Here is an 18,402-nt window from a genome sequence, read left to right as displayed (position 1 = left end):
CAGGTCTGGACTCATTGCTGGCCACCTTAGAAGTCTCCAGTGCTTTCTCTCAAACCATTTTCTAGTGCTTTTTGAAGTGTGTTTTGGGTCCTTGTCCTGCTGGAAGACCCATGACCTCTGAGGGAGACCCAGCTTTCTCACACTGGGCCCTACATTATGCTGCAAAATTTGTTGGTAGTCTTCAGACTTCATAATGCCATGCACACAGTCAAGCAGTCCAGTGCCAGAGGCAGCAAAGCAACCCCAAAACATCAGGGAACCTCCAGCATGTTTGACTGTAGGGACCGTGTTCTTTTCTTTGAATACCTCTTTTTTTCTCCAGTAAACTCTGTTGATGTCTTTGCCCAAAAAGCTCTACTTTTGTCTCATCTGACCAGAGAACATTCTTCCAAAACGTTTTAGGCTTTTTCAGGTATGTTTTGGCAAACTCCAGCCTGGCTTTTTTATGTCTCGGGGTAAGAAGTGGGGTCTCCCTGGGTCTCCTACCATACAGTCCCTTTTCATTCAGATGCCGATGGATAGTACGGGTTGACACTGTTGTACCCTCGGACTGCAGGGCAGCTTGAACGTGTTTGGATGTTAGTCGAGGTTCTTTATCCAACATCCGCACAATCTTGCGCTGAAATCTCTTGTCAATTTTTCTTTTCCGTCCACATCTAGGGAGGTTAGCCACAGTGCCATGGGCTTTACACTTCTTGATGACACTGCACACGGTAGACACAGGAACATTCAGGTCTTTGGAGATGGACTTGTAGCCTTGAGATTGCTCATGCTTCCTCACAATTTGGTTTCTCAAGTCCTCAGACAGTCCTTTGGTCTTCTTTCTTTTCTCCATGCTCAGTGTGGTACACACAAGGACACAGGACAGAGGTTGAGTCAACTTTAATCCATGTCAACTGGCTGCAAGTGTGATTTAGTTATTGCCAACACCTGTTAGGTGCCACAGGTAAGTAACAGGTGCTGTTAATTACACAAATTAGAGAAGCAGCACATGATTTTTCGAACAGTGCCAATACTTTTGTCCACCCCCTTTTTATGTTTGGTGTGGAATTATATCCAATTTGGCTTTAGGACAATTCTTTTTGTGTTTTTTTTCATTTAAGACAAATTAAATGAAGATAATAATACCAAAGAATTTGTGTTTGCAATCATTTTCAGGAAGAAACGGAGTATTATCTGACAGAATTGCAGGGGTGTCAATACTTTTGGCCACAACTGTACTGTATAGCTGCGCCAAGCTTGCATGATAATTGACCATATGGAGTCTCATATTGTCAAGTAGTTGCAATTTCATCAATTCAAGTAGATCATTAGGAAAGGTTTAAGAACTCAAAACCGGTCTGTCCTAACCAAACCAAGTCAAATAATACTCTTGGATCATCTGTTTATCTTGTCATAGCTAAACCATGGTTATAAAATTGGTGGCAAGGTTTTGACTACTGAAGATTTTATGGAAAATAGTCTCAATGTCTTGTCTCCGTTTGGTTTGAGTCTTTAGGTCCTCAGTGATTCCTGTGGTTGTCTTAATCAACTTCTTAAAATATTTGCTAATTTACATTTCCTAAAGATGATGTATTTTAATAATATATCACAAATAGATAAGATAAAGCTTCAGCCAGATCTTCAGTAGAAGGATCTACTAAAGGATTTGATAGATGTGATTGAATTGTCAATGTTTTGTCTCCCCTGTAGTCCAAAATGTGCACAGAAGCCTTTGCCGACACGTAAAGAGTACCTGTCATTTGCTAAAAAAAAAAAATCGATATCTTGTAAAAAAAAATTTGAAACTCCCCTTATTCTGCCGCTCTTTTTTCATTTTGTGCTGCGTCGCTCCATTGCACAGATATTCACATTTGTTGTTTTTGGTGCACAGCATGTGAAATCTCTGAGGGCGTGTGCTTTAATCTTCAATCCTAGATGTGACCAATGAGAGCTCGTCAGTGTCTGCTAGATCAGCAGCCAATCTGTGATTGGCAGTATCTGGGAGGGAGGGATAAAAGCACAGAGGAGACTCTGAAGAAACTCCCAGTTGGACTGTGAAGCAGAGAATTCACATTGTGCGATCCAAAAGCAACAAATGTGAATATCTCTGCAATGGAGCAACACATCGCAAAATGGAAAAGAGCGGCAGAATCAGGGGAGCTCAGGGAGTTTTACAAGGTATTATTATTATTATTTCTATAGCGCCATTAATTCCATGAGAAGGGGTTACATCAAAATACAAATATCACTTACAGTAAACAAAACTAACAATAACAGACTGATACAGAGGGGAGAGGACCCTGCCCTTGCGGGCTTACATTCTACAGGATTATGGGGAAGGAGACAGTAGGTCGGGGGTTGCAGTAGCTCAGATCGTGTTGAGGTGGCTGTGTGGTCGTTACAGGCTGTAAGCTTCTTTGAAGAGGTGGGTTTTCAGGTTTCTTTTTAAGGATCCAAATGTGGTGGATAACCGGACGTGTTGGGGCACAGAATTCCAGAGGATGGGGGGATATTCGGGAGAAGTCTTGGAGGCGATTGGGTGAGGAGCGAATAGGTGTGGAGGAGAGTAGGAGGTCTTGGGAGGACCAGAGATTACGTGAGGGAAGATATTGAGATATTAGTTTGGAAATATAGGGAGGAGAAACGTTATGGATGGCTTTGTAGGTCAGTGTTAGTAGTTTAAACTGGATATGCTGGGAAATTGGGAGCCAGTGAAGGGATTTGCAAAGAGGGGAAGCAGGAGTGAATCGAGGAGAGAGATTAATTAGTCGGGCAGCAGAGTTAAGGACAGACTGGAGGGGTGCGAGAGTGTTAGAAGGTAGGCCACAGAGGAGGATGTTGCAGTAGTCGAGGCGGGAGATGATTAGGGCACGCACAAGCATTTTGGTAAAGTGAGGGTTGAGGAAAGGATGGATTCTGGAAATATTTTTGAGCTGCAGGCAACAGGAGGTGGCGAGAGCTTGGATGTGCGGTATTAAACTCAGTTATTTTGCTCAAGTGACAGGTCCTCTTTAAGGTATTCATACACATAAAACTTGTATTGACTGGCTAGGTTGGTTGATGTTTGTTTGTCATGTTGGGATAAAAAAGGCATCAGAAATGTTGAATTTTTGTATGCGTGATTCTTTGTTTTAAAAGGTTAACACATTCAGTGCAAATTCATGCTCGACTAAATCGAAAGTAAAATGTATAGGGAGTTCAGCTAATTGGCTGTCAGCTATTGATATTGTATAGCTACCTTAAGATGCCTAGACACTTAAAATAACTATAAATGCTGATTTATCTCTTAAAAAGGATTTCCACTATCAAAAAATAAGTCCTTAATCGATTAGATACGTCTCTCTGCCACTTCTCCGGTCTCAGTGTCTTGACGTTAACAGTGCTGTCACAACTTCAGGTGACAGTAACACAGTAGCCAATCACTGAGCTTGTACTATCTACATCAACAGAGTTGGGTGAGTTCAACGACTGGCTGCAGCGGTGATGTAATCATGATGTCACTGCCGCAGATAAAAGGCAGAAACTGGAACAGCGGCAGGGAGCCGCCACTAGACTGGGGAGAATGAATGCTATATATATATATATATATATATATATATATATATATATATATATATATTTATTTATTTATTTTTTACAAGTATCCAATTATATGGGGGTCATTTTTTCAATGCCTTCCATACACATGCTCTCCTCTGGGCATTCAAGCATGTCGAGTAAGACAGGGCTTAGCGATCTTTTGTTTTACTGCAGATTAAGCAGTGGGGGGAGGCTCCTGCTGCAGACAGTTGTCTTACAGCCAGACAAAGAAAAGTGAATTTGCGGAGGAGGACATGGCTAAGCCCCTGAGATACACAGAGAAGATTTCTGTGATTGGACCCATAGGATGATCGCTGGAGGTCCACCGCTAGGACAGTCATAGAATCCTAGAATGTTAAGAGTTGGAAGGGACCTCCAGGGTCATCGTGTCCTACCCCCTGCTCAATGCAGAGAATGGGGATCCTGAGCCCTCTACTTAAATGAAGCAATGATGGATCATTAACGCTTTATTGTCATCACAGACTGACGGAGATATCCGAGAACAGTGATCAACTGTCTTCGTCTGCCCAATAGACTTTGCATGGAGCTGTAGTGTTCATACTTAACTAACACTCAATTCATACTTGGGACTCGGGTCCCCGGTTCTCGTGTATGATTGGGGTCCTTACGGGAACACCTTTAACAATCAGCAACTTTGCACATATTCTATAAGTTATCATTGGGTTACAACCCCTTAATCAACATTGTGAAAATGGAGCCCTGAGCACTACCCCATTGATCTATTTTTGAGATTTTTTGGAATGGCAATTAAAGGAGTATTCTCAGTTTATAAAAATGCTAGGCTATACCAACACTTTAAGTGGGGATCTGATTTTTGGGAAAAAAAACTTGTCCCTTTTTTAAATTTTCCATGTACATCGGATACCCGGCTGTGAGTGGAACCATTATTGGTCCAGTTTGTTTTTAATGGATCCATAATGTAGATCTCTGCACACCTGGAGGCCGGGAGCTACTGTGTAAGCCATAACCGGACTGGGAGGTGACCTAAATATCAGACCCCCAAAAATCATAAGTGATGGCAAATCTTAGCAAAATTCCTTTTACCCACCAACCTCAGTAATGATGCAAATCTTCTCTGTGTTCTAAAATCTACTGGAGTAGATTGTCGGAGACATCTTTATATCAACGCCTGTGGGCTCGGAATAATTGGGATGGTATGTTCCTAGCATTTTTTGCATACATCAATACATTTGCAACCTTTGGTCGCTCCAGACGAAGCAATAAATCCTAGCATACCTTGACAGCTACAGGTCTACGTGTATGCGCCTTACATTTCTATCCATGTGGAAATTATTGGGTGTCTCCTGCGAGCTGATGTTTTGTTATGTAATTGGCTGCTAATATTTTAGGCAGTAGCTTTATCCAGGAGCAGAGCCAGCTTCACGTTTCATGCCGCAGACCTTATCTGACATTAACACATCGCATATCTACTAGAAAAAAAATGTTCAGACCTGTCTCCGACTAAACGAATTGTAAAGAAACTGAACAGATGTGATGACACGCCGGGTGTATTTCTGCCAAGGAGAACGTGGATCACGGCGGCAGAGATCATACGGATTCATTTTTTAGTACTAACTATAGTAGCAGACATGAAATGCATGGACATGAGGTCTACAGAAAAGGTGGAATCCATAGAATAACCCATAAAAACAGTCTTTTCTGAGAAAGTGGTCGTTTGGTGTTGGGTTGTAGTTCCAGTAGTGGCACCCTATATAACGTTAGGCTCAAGTTAGAGAAAAAACTTCTAGAACCAAACTTTGGTCACTTTTCTAACCTTTCAAACTTCAGAATTGCTACCTTGATCATTCTTGTATTTTGGGGGAAATTTTTAAAAGGGGTTGTTCCCTCTGGTCATCCCTCTTGTAAATGAGGACCCACTTCCTGCTGTTGGTTGACCAGGGACCAGGCGCTACTTCTCTGTCCCTGACACTAGGGGGCACCCTAGCTCGCCCTATTCCCCAGGATACTTCTGAAGGTGAAGATGACGGGGCCACCACCCTTGCCTTATCTCCTGAGTTAGCCCTCTACCTGTTCTCTTCCCCCACCAAGGGGAGACGGGTGTTACTGTGCACAGCAGTACACCAAGCCGACAAGCAAGGCAACACAAACGAGAAAATACCAGGCATACAAATTTTCATTCACATATAACAGAGGAATGCACCTGGGAATGGAGGAAGGGGAATAAACCAAAGTAGAGGAGGGAAAGGAATTGCCACACTTACAAACCACGCAACAGTCACAGATAACTCCTCCAAAACTCCTTCTCATATGAACTCCTCTCCTCCTAAGCCATGCAGCAAATGCTAGTTCTGACATGGATTTGAATCAGGAGCCAGATGATAACGGGAACGGGAGTGGCTGACTGAGCTCAGCTGATAGCTCAGGGTTTTCCAACATGGCCGATTAACCCCTGTTGAAGGAGAAATGCTTCTTCTCAGTGCAGGAGTAGGAGCAATAAAACGCCGTGGCCTTCTGGCTCCTCTCTGTTGCGGAAACCCTGCGACAACGCTAGTGAGTCTGTGTCTCTGGAAACCTCTAAAGATCAGCTGCAATCACAGATTTCAGTATGACATGATGCCCAATAAATGATTACCATGTTGTACCCCAATCCAGGGGCCGATTCATCAAGAGTGGTGTTTTATGGAAAGTGCGCTGGAGTATGATGTGTTAAATGATTGAATTTACTGCATCTTTCAGCTGTCGTGTACTAGCGGTGGAATTGAATATCCTGCTATAATTTATGCCACACTTGTGGTGTAAATGATGATAAATGTTTCGGGATGTGCTAGACCATGACCACTTTTGCTAAACCCCACCAGTTTTCAAAAAAGTTGGCAAAGCTGACGGAAACATGCAAAAAATTCGTAAAATTTTCTGCAAAAATTTAGCACCTTTCATCAGTTTTTACACCAGTTCTCTACCGAAAACTGTTTGAGGTGTAGATACTATTTGACAGATGTTCTTGGTAATAGAGGAGGAACCTGATCAGGACTAATTTTATACCACCTAAAAGGACCGATGGACGAACTTGCGCTTGATAGTATCTGTGTAAAGTGGTTGTATAGGATTAGAATAAGGGTATGTTTTTGGTTTTTTTTCTCCTGAAACAGTCACATACTTGTCCATGACCGCTTCTGGCACCGCAGTTCGTTCCACTCTCTTCAGCAGGTGCAATACCAGACACAGCCTATGAACAGGTGTGGCGCTGTATCTGAAGAAAGAAAGCAAACTATCTTTTTTACAACTTTTGTCAACCCTTTTAACTGATTCTTTTAATGATAACTCGAACCAAAAACAAGTTTCAAGTCTTCTTACTGATGTAGATTTTGGCTTGTAGCCCACTAAGCAGCACAAGATGTTCTACAATGGCAACCCGATGCGCCAAAATATAGAAAAGAAAGGCGGTGGCAGATAGAGGGCAACGTGCCCAGTGCTAGATCAAGGAAAGGTGAGTAACAAATGTACATACCGTAACTATACAAAAGTTTTAGGCAGATAGGGAAAAAATGCTGCTTGGAGAACTAACCACAGATCTTGTGTGGATGTCGCTTGCCCAAATATTTCTGTCTCTTCATGTAATACCAGATAGACTCGATGATTTGAGATCAGGGCTCTTCAGGGGTCATATCATCGCTTCCGGGACTCCTTGGTCATCTTCTTTTTTCTGAAAATAGTTCTTAGCGACTGTATGTTTGGGGTCGTTGTCCTGCTGCAGATTCATTTTGGAGCCTATCGGACGTCTCCCTGATGGTATTGCATGATAGATAAGTATCTACCTGTTTTTCTCAGCATTGGGACACCATTAATCGTGACTAAATCCTCAACTTCATTTGGTGAAATGCAGGCCTAAATTAGCAAGTACCCTTCACCATGCTTCACTGTTCCCTCATTATTTGACTACTTTCCAGTGAACAAACTGCCTTCTGTTACAGCCGAATATCTCACGTTTTGACCTATCAGACCAGAGCATCTGCTTCCATTTTTGTCTTCAACCTGGTTCCTATGTTTATTTGCATAGTTGAGTCTCTTGGTCTTGTTTTTGTGTCGAAGGAATGGCGTTTGGCCACAAGTTTTCCATGAAGACCACTTCTGCACAGATTTCTCTGAACAGTAACTGGGTGCCACTGGTTGCTGCCAGGTCTGATTTGATAGCACTGCTGTAAATCTTCCAATTTCAAAGAGAAATAATCATGAAGTGTCTCATCTGCTACAATAAGTTTCTTTGGCCGACCACTGTATATACAATCCCCAAGACTGCCAATTTTTTGGCATCCTCAATTCCGAGAAATTCAGGCAGATACTTTTCCATCATGCAAAAGATCAGGGAGATATCTGCTTGGCCCTACTGTTTTTTGCACAAGGATAATGATACCAGACATACAGCCAGTGTCGTTAAGATCTATCTTTAGTGTAAATAAGAACAATAAGTCCTGGAAGTGATGACACGGCTTCTACAAAGCCCCAATCTCAACATCATTGAGTTTGTCTGGAATTATATAAAGAGACAGAAGGATACATCTGGGCAAGAAAAAGAAAATTACATCTACAGAATAGGAGGAATAGAACTAAGCAACAGCACATGTGAAAAAGACTTGGGTATAGTAATAGATCACAGACTGCACATGAGTCAACAGTGTGATGCAGCAGTAAAAAAGGCATATACAGTTCTGGGATGTATTAACAGAAGCATACAATCTAGATCACGTGAAGTAATTATACCCTGCTATTCCTCCTTGGTCAGGCCTCATCTGGAATACTGTGTCCGATTGTGGGAACCACATTGTGCGAAAGACATTGAAAAACTGGAGCAAGTTCAGAGAAGAGCTATCAGGATGGTGAGCGGACTGCAAAGTAGTCATATGAGGAATGGTTTAAGGATCTGGGAATATTTAACTTGCAAAATAGAAGGCTAAGAGGAGACCTAATAGCTGTCTACAAATATCTGAAGGGAAATCACAGTGTAGAGGGATCATCCTTATTCTCATTTGCACATGGAAACACGAGAAGACATGGAATGAAACTGAAAGGGAGAAGATACAGAAAAGACAGTGAGGGTGATCAATGAGTAAAACAGGCTGCCACGAGAGGTGGTGAGTTCTCCTTCCATGGAAGTCTTCAAACAGAGGCTGGACAGACATCTGTCTGAGATGGTTTAGTGAATCGTGCACGATGACCCTTGAGGTCCCTTCCAACTCTAACATTCTATGATTTACACAGGAGACATTCACAGATCTGTGGAACACCCTACCTGGCAAGTTCCTTCAAAAACGGCAAGTACCTAGAAGAACTTTTTGCATTTTGTTTACTCATAATAATTAAGTTCTATTTTTGGAAAGTTTTTCATGTTGCAGCATTTTTTCCACATCTGCCTAAAACTTTTACACAGTACTATATAGGGTCAATAAGTTTGAAAAAAAATGCACAGGTTCTTTTAGGTAAACCTAACTGATATCACATAATCACTGCTCTGATTGAAGCAGACTGGATAAAATTCTCCTGCTGCGAATATTAGTACCGCAACAGCTGAAACACCGCAGTCTTGATGAGCCAGCCTTAGATATGTCATAGCCTTAAGTGACATTTACTCTCCTGTATCTTTTCGCACATCTGTATGAAAGTACGTGTGAAGGAGATGTGTTAGTGGGATGAGTGCGTGCTTCCTCAACCACTTGAAAGAAGCACTTGTTAGGACACAGATGTAGAAACATTGCTGGGACTCTGCGGGCGCCTCGCTCTTCGGTGTAACTCTATGAATACGTAACAGCCCAACTTTATTCGTAACCTCAGCCACATGAAGGCCACCATGCAGAAACCCGAAGCTTGGGCTAAAAGTGAAAAGCATTCACACAGCAAACATCTCTCTTATCCTCAGTTTACGTTGGTTCTTTTTACCGAACGTTGAGAGCCGCATGCTTTACAGTGATACACTCCATGGTGGCTGATAAAGACAGTCAGGGCTGATAAGATCTGTGAGAATGTCTCGCATCAATGCCTACTGTCATGGCGGTGGCATGTGAGGACAGGAAGGACCTATCTACAGCCAGCATTGGCCTTCATGTGGCTGACCACAAAGGGATGGGCACATCGGAGGTGTCCTAGGATCACACACAGGCATAGAATTTTGTTATTTTGTGTGAGAGGGTGGACAGATAGAGGACGCAGCAATGTCCTCTATTTCTCTTACTTGCTAACTTTTAAGGGGTTTTTTTTCAAGATTAAAAAATGGATTTGACTACCTCGTGAGACAAATCATTTCCTTAAACTTACTAATTAATTATCATTAATAATTCTCCTCCCCTTCAGATAATTTAACCAATGATGCCTCAATTAGCGGGTCGCGCACACTAACATCGCGTGTTGCGGACACATGACCTTAGCTCAGGAGTTATTGGATGATGCAGTCACATGATCACAGGATGTGATGTCACTATTCATAGCAAGACGAGCATCAGGACAGTGGTGGAGGTACTACTGTTGGGCAAATTTCAGAAAGAGACTGTCCAGTAGTTTTCCACAATGCCCTTTATAGAAAGTGGGCAGTCAAAAATTTACAAAAACAAGGTAAATTTTGTTGGCCACCTTTCTCAGTGCGTCTTATATTGTAAGCTCCATGAGCCACTCTTCAAGTGTCCACCTAAAAACTTAATGAACCTAATAAAGTTGTGTATAAAGGGGCTCCAACCATTTATCTACATGATGCCCATGTGATCTCCGTGTTTGAGTTTCCTCTAGGTAGTGATATAGCGCACAAGAGGGGTGGTGGGCACAATGGCAGCGTAAAATTCCTAAAGGAAAAAGAAAAGTAGCAGTGGTTGCACTAGCACCAAAGACCCAGGACCTTGGACTTCTGGCTGGATCCCACACCTCCGATTTGCTCTTTGAACTTTACTGTTAAGGCCCGTTGGCTTCCTGCCCCACCACTCTCCATCCGCACTCTAGAAAGCATCAGCGTCCTGGTACAATTGGCGCCATGACATCACTGTATGGTGCCACCTGTGTCGGACCACTCTGTGTAGGTAAGAAGAGGACTTGATCACTTGGATTAGGTGAGTATAAACTTTTGATGGGGGGTAGCAGAGAGCTATTGTAACGTCTGATGGTGACACTCAAGGTGCGTCATTACTTTTAGAAGGAGCATTATTACTTTCTAATAAGGGCACTGAGGGGGCATTATTTTAAGGTGGAATTTGGGGGCATTATATGGTTTAACGCAACACTTACTAGGTCAGACAGCGCAATACTTATCTTGGCCGAGATGTTAGCAATTCATGCTTCGCCACAGCCTCCTGGTACCCCGGTTTTCTCCCTTACTCAAAAGACATACTCCTAAGGAGTCTAGATTGGGGGCCCCAATAGGGATAGTTGACAATGACTGTAAAGCGTTGAGGAATATGTGGACCACCCTTTCTGCCTGCATTCTTGTGCCTTGAGTCCCGATGGAATAAAGAGGTTAGTATATCACAGGAAATGTACATAGATCATAAAGAACAAAAATATCTCTTTTCTTCACAGTTCTCAGACTAAGTGCCAGGCTTCCCCTATTCACACCTATGTGGGGTAAGTAGAATGACAGTGCTAGATGCCCAAAATGATCACCCTTAGCCATCTCAGTTGCTTGAGATTCCCTCTTACACGTCCCACTAACATTCTCGAGAGGTCCACTTCTATGTGACAACAATGAAGTCATCTTCAGCAAGCAGATAGCTAAGCTTTACTTCCCGCCAATGTAGTGCAACGTGGGAGGTTGGGGAAGTTATTTCATGAAGGTCAGGCTCCAGAGACTGCCTGTCATCCAGCCCTTTAGTATTACGTTAGTTTGTGAATTTACTGCTCATGTATTTCTGCAACTTGTGTGAAAAAGAAGATTCATTGACTCGTGATCTCATTCCTGGAGTGGTGCTCGAGAAGAGCCGAAATTCCCTGCTCGGACTCATCTAACCTGAGACAGCTTTCGTGCTTGACTTGATGAGAGTACAATAGACTTCACTGTGCCCAAAATAACTATCTGTCATTTCCTAAATTTCATTTTTTTCCCCTGTTATGCCTTCAGATACTTGGAATGTGTCAAAGCCTGGGGCACCTTTCCGGCTGACTCCAAATATTTTGGGTGTCGTTGAGATTAGTGGACGTCCGACGCTTCTTGTCACGTTTTATGTGAAATCCTATCACGTCTGTATTACGGATTTGTGTTATTATGTACACATTTCCCCATGGGCTTCACTTAGAGTTAATGTTTAGCAGTGAATATTTTTTATATAAACAGTATCAGGTATTAAAAAGGTGGTCCAGGATCATAAAAATGTGGCTGGATTCATCCAAACAGTGCCACACGTGTCCGCAGGTTGAATCTGGTATTGCAGCTTAGCCCAGTTCACTCTATTGGAGCTGAGCTGGAATATCCGGCACAACCCATGTGGTGCTGTTTGTGGAAAAATCTTTCACATCCTATGTAAAACTGATCTGTTGCCGTATTTTTGGGCAGCATATTACAGCTACAAGCCGTTTATGAGAAGTATAGAAAAATACAAGAGACTCGTAGCTGCGAGTCCCGTGATCGCTGAATCAGTACCCTAGAACGGCCACTACACAGTGTAGGGAGCTGTGCTGTTCTGACTTTGTACACAGTGAAATTCCGGCGACAGTGTGACCTGGCCATAGCTGATGAGTGGGGGTGTTCGGTGTTGAACCCCGACTTATCTGCTATTGATAACCTATCCTAAGTATAGGTCATCAATACATTAGTCCGGGACAATCCCTTTAATTTGTTTGGCTGTGAAAAGAAGAATATCTACCAAAAATATATTAAGTTAATGGGGTGTTCTTAAGTTCTTAAATAGCTTTAATTAGTTAAGTAGCATGAAAATAAACAATTTTGCCATTGATTTGCTTTTTCTGTCTGCTGTCATTCTCCTGCAATGGTAGATTTTTATCTTTTATAGTGTACAGCTAGTTTCTATGGGCCTTGGCCACTACTTCCATCTTTTATAGTGTACAGCTAGTTTCTATGGGCCTTGACCACTACTTCCTGGCTGAGCATGTGCAGTGGTTACATTCCAGGAGATAGGTTAACTGTTAGCATTCCAGGCACCTCTCTAGCTTTTTGGGTTAGCTGTTCACCTCCCTTCAGGGGTACTGGGCAGTTGCAAAGTCTGTGGTTTGTGGACCCACTGCTCTACGGCAGGTCTTTCCCTGGAGAGGTGTAACTAATCAGCTACTTGGTATTCACTGGAGCCTGTGATGGTGAGGTCAGGCTTGAGCAGCAGGTAATGGCCAGTTGCCACCTCATAGCAGTGTCCGGAGTAGTAGCAGCTGACCCCAAGGATCATAGACACTGGTTCGGATCGTGTGTTCCAGGCAGGACAAGATGGCCACTGGTACGGGTTCAGACTGTGCAGCTTCTGGATAGAAGACAGAATGGCCACTCAGTTCTGGAACAGACTGTACAGCTACTGGGTAGCAGACAGGTCAGGTAAGAAAGTAGGGATACAGGTTAGACAACTCGGTAACAGGATCAGATAAAGGGGACAGGGGGACCTAACAACATACAGGCAAGTAACTAACTAACTAACACAAATGTTGCTCAGGCACCTCCCAACAGGTGACGGTGCCTTAAGTGGTAAATGTCTGCCTGCTATTTTCTGGGGACACTTTAGGAGAGTGCTCTTTGTCTTTAAGAGACAGGGAACGCGTGCGTGCATACTCTTAAACGCTCTGCCAGGGGATCTGCCAGATCCTAGGGAGTGCAGGCAGGAGATGCTGATGGGCTGCCGAGGCGGTGATCATGTCGGCGTCCTTGCCTGGAGGAGGGAGTGGAGGCACGCAAAGGCGCCGGCTGTACAGCAGTGTCTTGTGTTAATGGCGGTTGCTGATGGGTATGGGTATTTTTAGTCTTCTGTTTTTGTGTATTGTAATTAAGAAAAATATATATTTATATTTAATTTTTGGGGGTTATTTTCTATCAGCATAAGTTTTGATAAGTTATTCACAGGTTCATAGCATTAGTGCAACCCATTCAGCTACACAGGGGCCCAAGAGGTAAGGAGGTGACTACCGCCTCCATCATTCAGCTGACCAATTTCTACAGCTAGAATGTGACATATTTTTCAAGAGTTCCTTTTTTTGAGGTGGTTCCACTGGCAGCGCTCTACAATGCATTATGTGATAGCTTCGTTTCCAAGAATTTTCCCAGGAGATGGTTGACTTTTAAGAAATTAGTCTGGAAGCCCAACTATTTTGAGGTTAATCGGTTTAGGATAAAGAAATGGATCTGTAGGAACAAAGAACAGGTCTCATCAAAGGCCACCTTAGCCTCTCGTCTTCCCCTGCCACCCTCATTACTTCTATCAACACGTCTTCTCGCTTTTAGGTTTGACAGGTGTAATAAAGGGTCAGAGTTGTGACAGTTCTGCTTGTCGATTCTGTGAGTGTCCAAACTACAGAGCGAAAAATATCCTAAGTCCAGCGAGCCAAAGGATCTAAAAATTCCCTGGGGTAAATGCAACCATTGTACTATAACAGCGAGTCCTGAAACTCGATCCTCAAAGTAGGTTGTCAAGCTTTTGTGACCAAGTGAGGAAACTATCAGGCTATTGTTTGTGCCCCTATTCTTTTCCTTAAATCATTAGTTAAAAAAAAAAAAAAGATTATTAATAGGTTCAGAGATAACTGAAGACATGGGCTAAAAGCAAACAATTTCCTGCTTGTTAACCCTTTCATTTGTTTCATTTGTTCAGGTCTACGTGAATGGAGAGTGGGTCACCAGCATTGGAGAAGGAGGAAGCTTTGGAGAACTTGCATTAATCTACGGCACCCCGAGAGCTGCAACGGTCAAAGCCAAAACTGACCTTAAGTTGTGGGGTATCGATCGGGACAGCTATAGACGTATTCTTATGGTAAGCTGGCTTTCGCTGATATTTAATTGAAGCAGTCAGAAGACCCTTGATGATTGGTAAAATGCTCAAAGGACGTAGAAACGTTCGTGTCCTCCGATTAGATGATCAATCTGCAAATGCTCTTTTGTTGGCTGACCTCATCTTTTTGTTTGCTCATTCATTGCTGGTATCACATCCTGCCAGGTAAAATGGGATGTGCTGCCAAACTGTAGTAATGTCTGTTCGACCCCATACAGTCTCCATACAGTCTGCACATTCACAATTCTTGCGAAATGTAAAATGAGCACTGACAGACTTCATAGATCATCAACTGATGATTAGGAAAGGACCCTTATATCCACTGGTGAGCTCCACAAAGTACTGGCGGTAATGCAGTCGACCTCCCCATACAGTCCCCATACAGTCTGAACATTCACAATGCTTGCCAAATGTAAAATGAGCACTGACAGACTTCCTAAATACGGTAATCAGCTGATGATTGTGAGAGGACCCTAATATCCACTGGTGAGCTCCACAAAGTACTGGTGGTAATGGAATCGAGATTACCCATTTGGTTATGCCATGTAACGGGCAAAAGGCAGGGATCATTTCTGGTCAAGGGCTAAATCGCTCTGTCCTGTTTTAGACTCTCACTTGACATGCGGCAGTTTTACAAAAACATGGATCTCGTCACTTTTGCACCAGTCTGTTTGTCAGCCTTCTTAAAGGATCATGTAGTGTTTTTTTGGAAATAAGATCTCAGTAAGCCTTCCACCGATGTTCATATATTGCAAGACCAGGAATCCTAAAATGAAAGTTGGCTCATAAAGCATAGCTATTAATAAGATTCCCAAACATGTGTCAGGAGCTTACCAGAAGTGGAGTTGTTATTTTTATAACGCAGATTAAATTTTAGGATGACCCATTTTGAAAAACCCAGAAACACCTCTGTCTCAATTGCTTTTTGTAAACAAGAAGATGTCCTCATATGGTTCGAAATCAATATGATTCTGTTTTGCTCTGTATGAGTAAGGTTGTGAGCATAGGGGAGGGAATATAGGAAAATATGGAATATTGGTCTTAATCTAAAGTGCCCAATTTTATAACAGTTGCATAGCTCTAGATACAATCAATGCATCTTTGGCCATCCGTGCAACAGAAAGCCCGTCTTCAACCATAGTAAACTTGCTGTACAGCAGGAGGACCTACTGCTTCCACGAACCCCACCTACTTAAAAAAAAAATGTAAAAAAAATATATTGCTCCTTATAGAGTTATATACTGTGTGGGCTGTGTTATGTACTGTGTGAGCTGTGCTATATATTACGTGGCCTCTGTTATATACTGCGTGGGCAGTGTTATATACTATGTAGCTGCTATATACTGCGTGGATAGTGTTATATACTTCGTGGCTGCTATATACTGCGTGGGCTGTGTTATATACTACGTGGCTGCTATACACTGCGTTGCCTGTGTTATATACTATGTCGCCTGTGTTATATACTGCGTGGCTGCTATATACTGCGTGGGCTGTGTTATATAGTACATGGCTGTGTTATATACTACATAGGCACTGTTATATACTATGTGGGCTGTGTTATGTACTGCGTGAACTGTGCTATATATTCCGTGACCACTTTTATATACTGCGTGGGCAGTGTTATATACTACATGGCTGCTATATACTGCGTGGGCAGTGTTATATACTACGTGGCTGCTATATACTGCGTGGGCTGTGCTATATATTACGTGGCCAGTGTTATATACGGCGTGGCCTGTGTTATATACTACGTCACCTGTGTTATATATATATATATATAGTACGTGGCTGTGTTATATACTGCGTGGCCACTGTTATATATTGCGTGGCCTGTATTAACACATCGGGTATTTTAGAATATGTATTTATGTATGTATATAGCAGCCACATAGTATATAGCACAGGTCACATAGTATTTGTCTGCTATATACTACATGGCTCCTATATACTACCTGGCCTGTGCTATATACTATGTGGCTGCTATATACATATATAAATACATATTCTAGAATAGCCGATGCGTTAGAATCGGGCCACCATCTAGTATACAATAAAAGGAAGATACACTGAGCAGCCATAACTTAAAAACCATTATTGTATCATCAACACAGCTCTAGCCTAGTAAGGCATGGACTCCATAAAACCTCAGAAGGAGTCCTCTGATCGATGGCATCAAGATATTTCCAGCAAGTCCTGTACAAGTTGAGGCCTCCATGGATCCAACTTGTTTTTCCAGTACGTCCCACAGATGCCCAATCGGAATGATATCTCAGGAACTTAAAAGCCATGTCAATACCTTGATCTCTTTGTCATGTTCATGAAATCGTTCCTGAACAATATTGGCACTGCTGAAGGTTGCCTTATCCTAGTGAATGAGTGTACTGCCATAAGGGAGTACCACTGCCATAAAGCGGAGTACTTGGTCTGAAAAGTGTTTAGGTAGGTGGATATTTGTGCACATAAATGCCAGGGTTCAAGGATCCCTGAAGAACATTTCCTACAGTTTAGCTCTGCCTCCACTGACTTCCTTTCATCCCTTAGTTAACCCTAGTGTCATCTGTTCCGGAGGTAAGTAAAGGCCCCCTCATACACTTTTGATAACAATGTTTCCGCCGATTTCTCCCAACTCTCCCATACACAGGAACACTTACTCTGTCTGACAGAGGCGCTGCCCGGACATCTCTGGTGGCGACTTATCTCTTAGAGAACAAAATGATAGGCAGTCTGAAATTGGACATGCCAGATAACTATCTCCCCCAATGGATGGGCCCACAAATTTTACTGTCAACCAAACCCATTGATATTAACAGGTTCGGCTAATATTAGTCTAATGTGTATGAGGGGCTTTACTGACACACATCCGGTCATCTACATGGGCCTTGATCATGTATGACCCTGAACTCTTTTTGATAGGTGCTAACCACTGCATTTTATGAACACCCCACTAGACCTGCTATTTTTTAAATGCTCGGATACGCCCATCTAACCAGCACACTTTTCTTGCGCCCAACACAGATATTCTCACCGGCCTTTAATGAAGTGAAATGTTGGAGTCAAACGCTGCTGATTCATTAAGGAGCATCTGACGAGTGGTGTGCACCTCCGTGCACCACTCCGAAAACCTCATTCAAGTCAATAGACTTCTGGCATAAGGAATGCCACAGCTCGTCATGAATTAGACAAGTTGTGGCGTTCTGTCCCCGTCCAGAGAAACTGGCATGAAAATGCCAAAAGTTGAAAAAATGTTTGCATAACTCCAAGTTGCACAAAATTTTTGCAACTTTTTAAAGCAATTTACTCCAGAATTCGGGCAAAATTGCTCTGATGAATTGGTCCCATGAACTTTAATAGTACACACAGTCTGCCTAATTTATCCCCATTGACTGGTGCCATTGTCAGAAGATTACCAATGCTCTTCACTTCACCTTCAGTTTCTTAAGGATGGTAAGGTTGATCAGTTTATGGGAAACGTTTTGGAAATTGGTAGGTCTACCAACATGCCGACAAGAAGTGCTAAATGCCATATGTGATAGGTGTTGGCTCTGCTCGTAAACTCCAAAGGAGCTGGTCTTGGTTACAGAATAAATCCAGGGTAAACGCAAGACCATTGGAAACCAAGGCTGTGACAACTGAAGGAAACCTTGGAGAAGTCCTTAAGGCGCCCATCAATTCACAGCGCCTGCTCTGCTACTGAATGGCAGGAGCATGGAGCTACAGTGGTTAAGCTGCTGCGTCAACATCTCCCGCTGTGAATTATTACAATGATAGACCCTTCATTGTAATATTTGCTACTTCACAAGGCAATCTGTCAAGATCCGTTCCACTTAGCATGATCACAATGTTGTAATTGCCCATGAATGTAATGAGCTAGATGTTTTGTGTTATATATAGCCAGAAGTTTTGAAGCAGC

General features: G+C 42.7%; 1 protein-coding gene across 2 annotated transcripts in view; it reads left to right on the top strand.

The window, feature by feature from the left end:
* Nucleotides 1-18,402, top strand: part of PRKAR1B (protein kinase cAMP-dependent type I regulatory subunit beta) — a 189,975-nt gene that overhangs the window by 107,224 nt on the left and 64,349 nt on the right. For both annotated transcript variants that reach the window (XM_069734254.1, XM_069734253.1), the window contains exon 7: nt 14,316-14,474. In XM_069734254.1, coding sequence (XP_069590355.1) covers nt 14,316-14,474 — 159 coding nt within the window. The remainder of the gene's footprint in view (nt 1-14,315; nt 14,475-18,402) is intronic.

Source organism: Ranitomeya imitator, chromosome 7, assembly GCF_032444005.1.
Source record: "Ranitomeya imitator isolate aRanImi1 chromosome 7, aRanImi1.pri, whole genome shotgun sequence".
NCBI classification, from domain to species: domain Eukaryota; kingdom Metazoa; phylum Chordata; class Amphibia; order Anura; family Dendrobatidae; genus Ranitomeya; species Ranitomeya imitator.
Note: the sequence above shows the minus strand (reverse complement) of the source record. Positions and strands in the feature narration are given on the sequence as shown.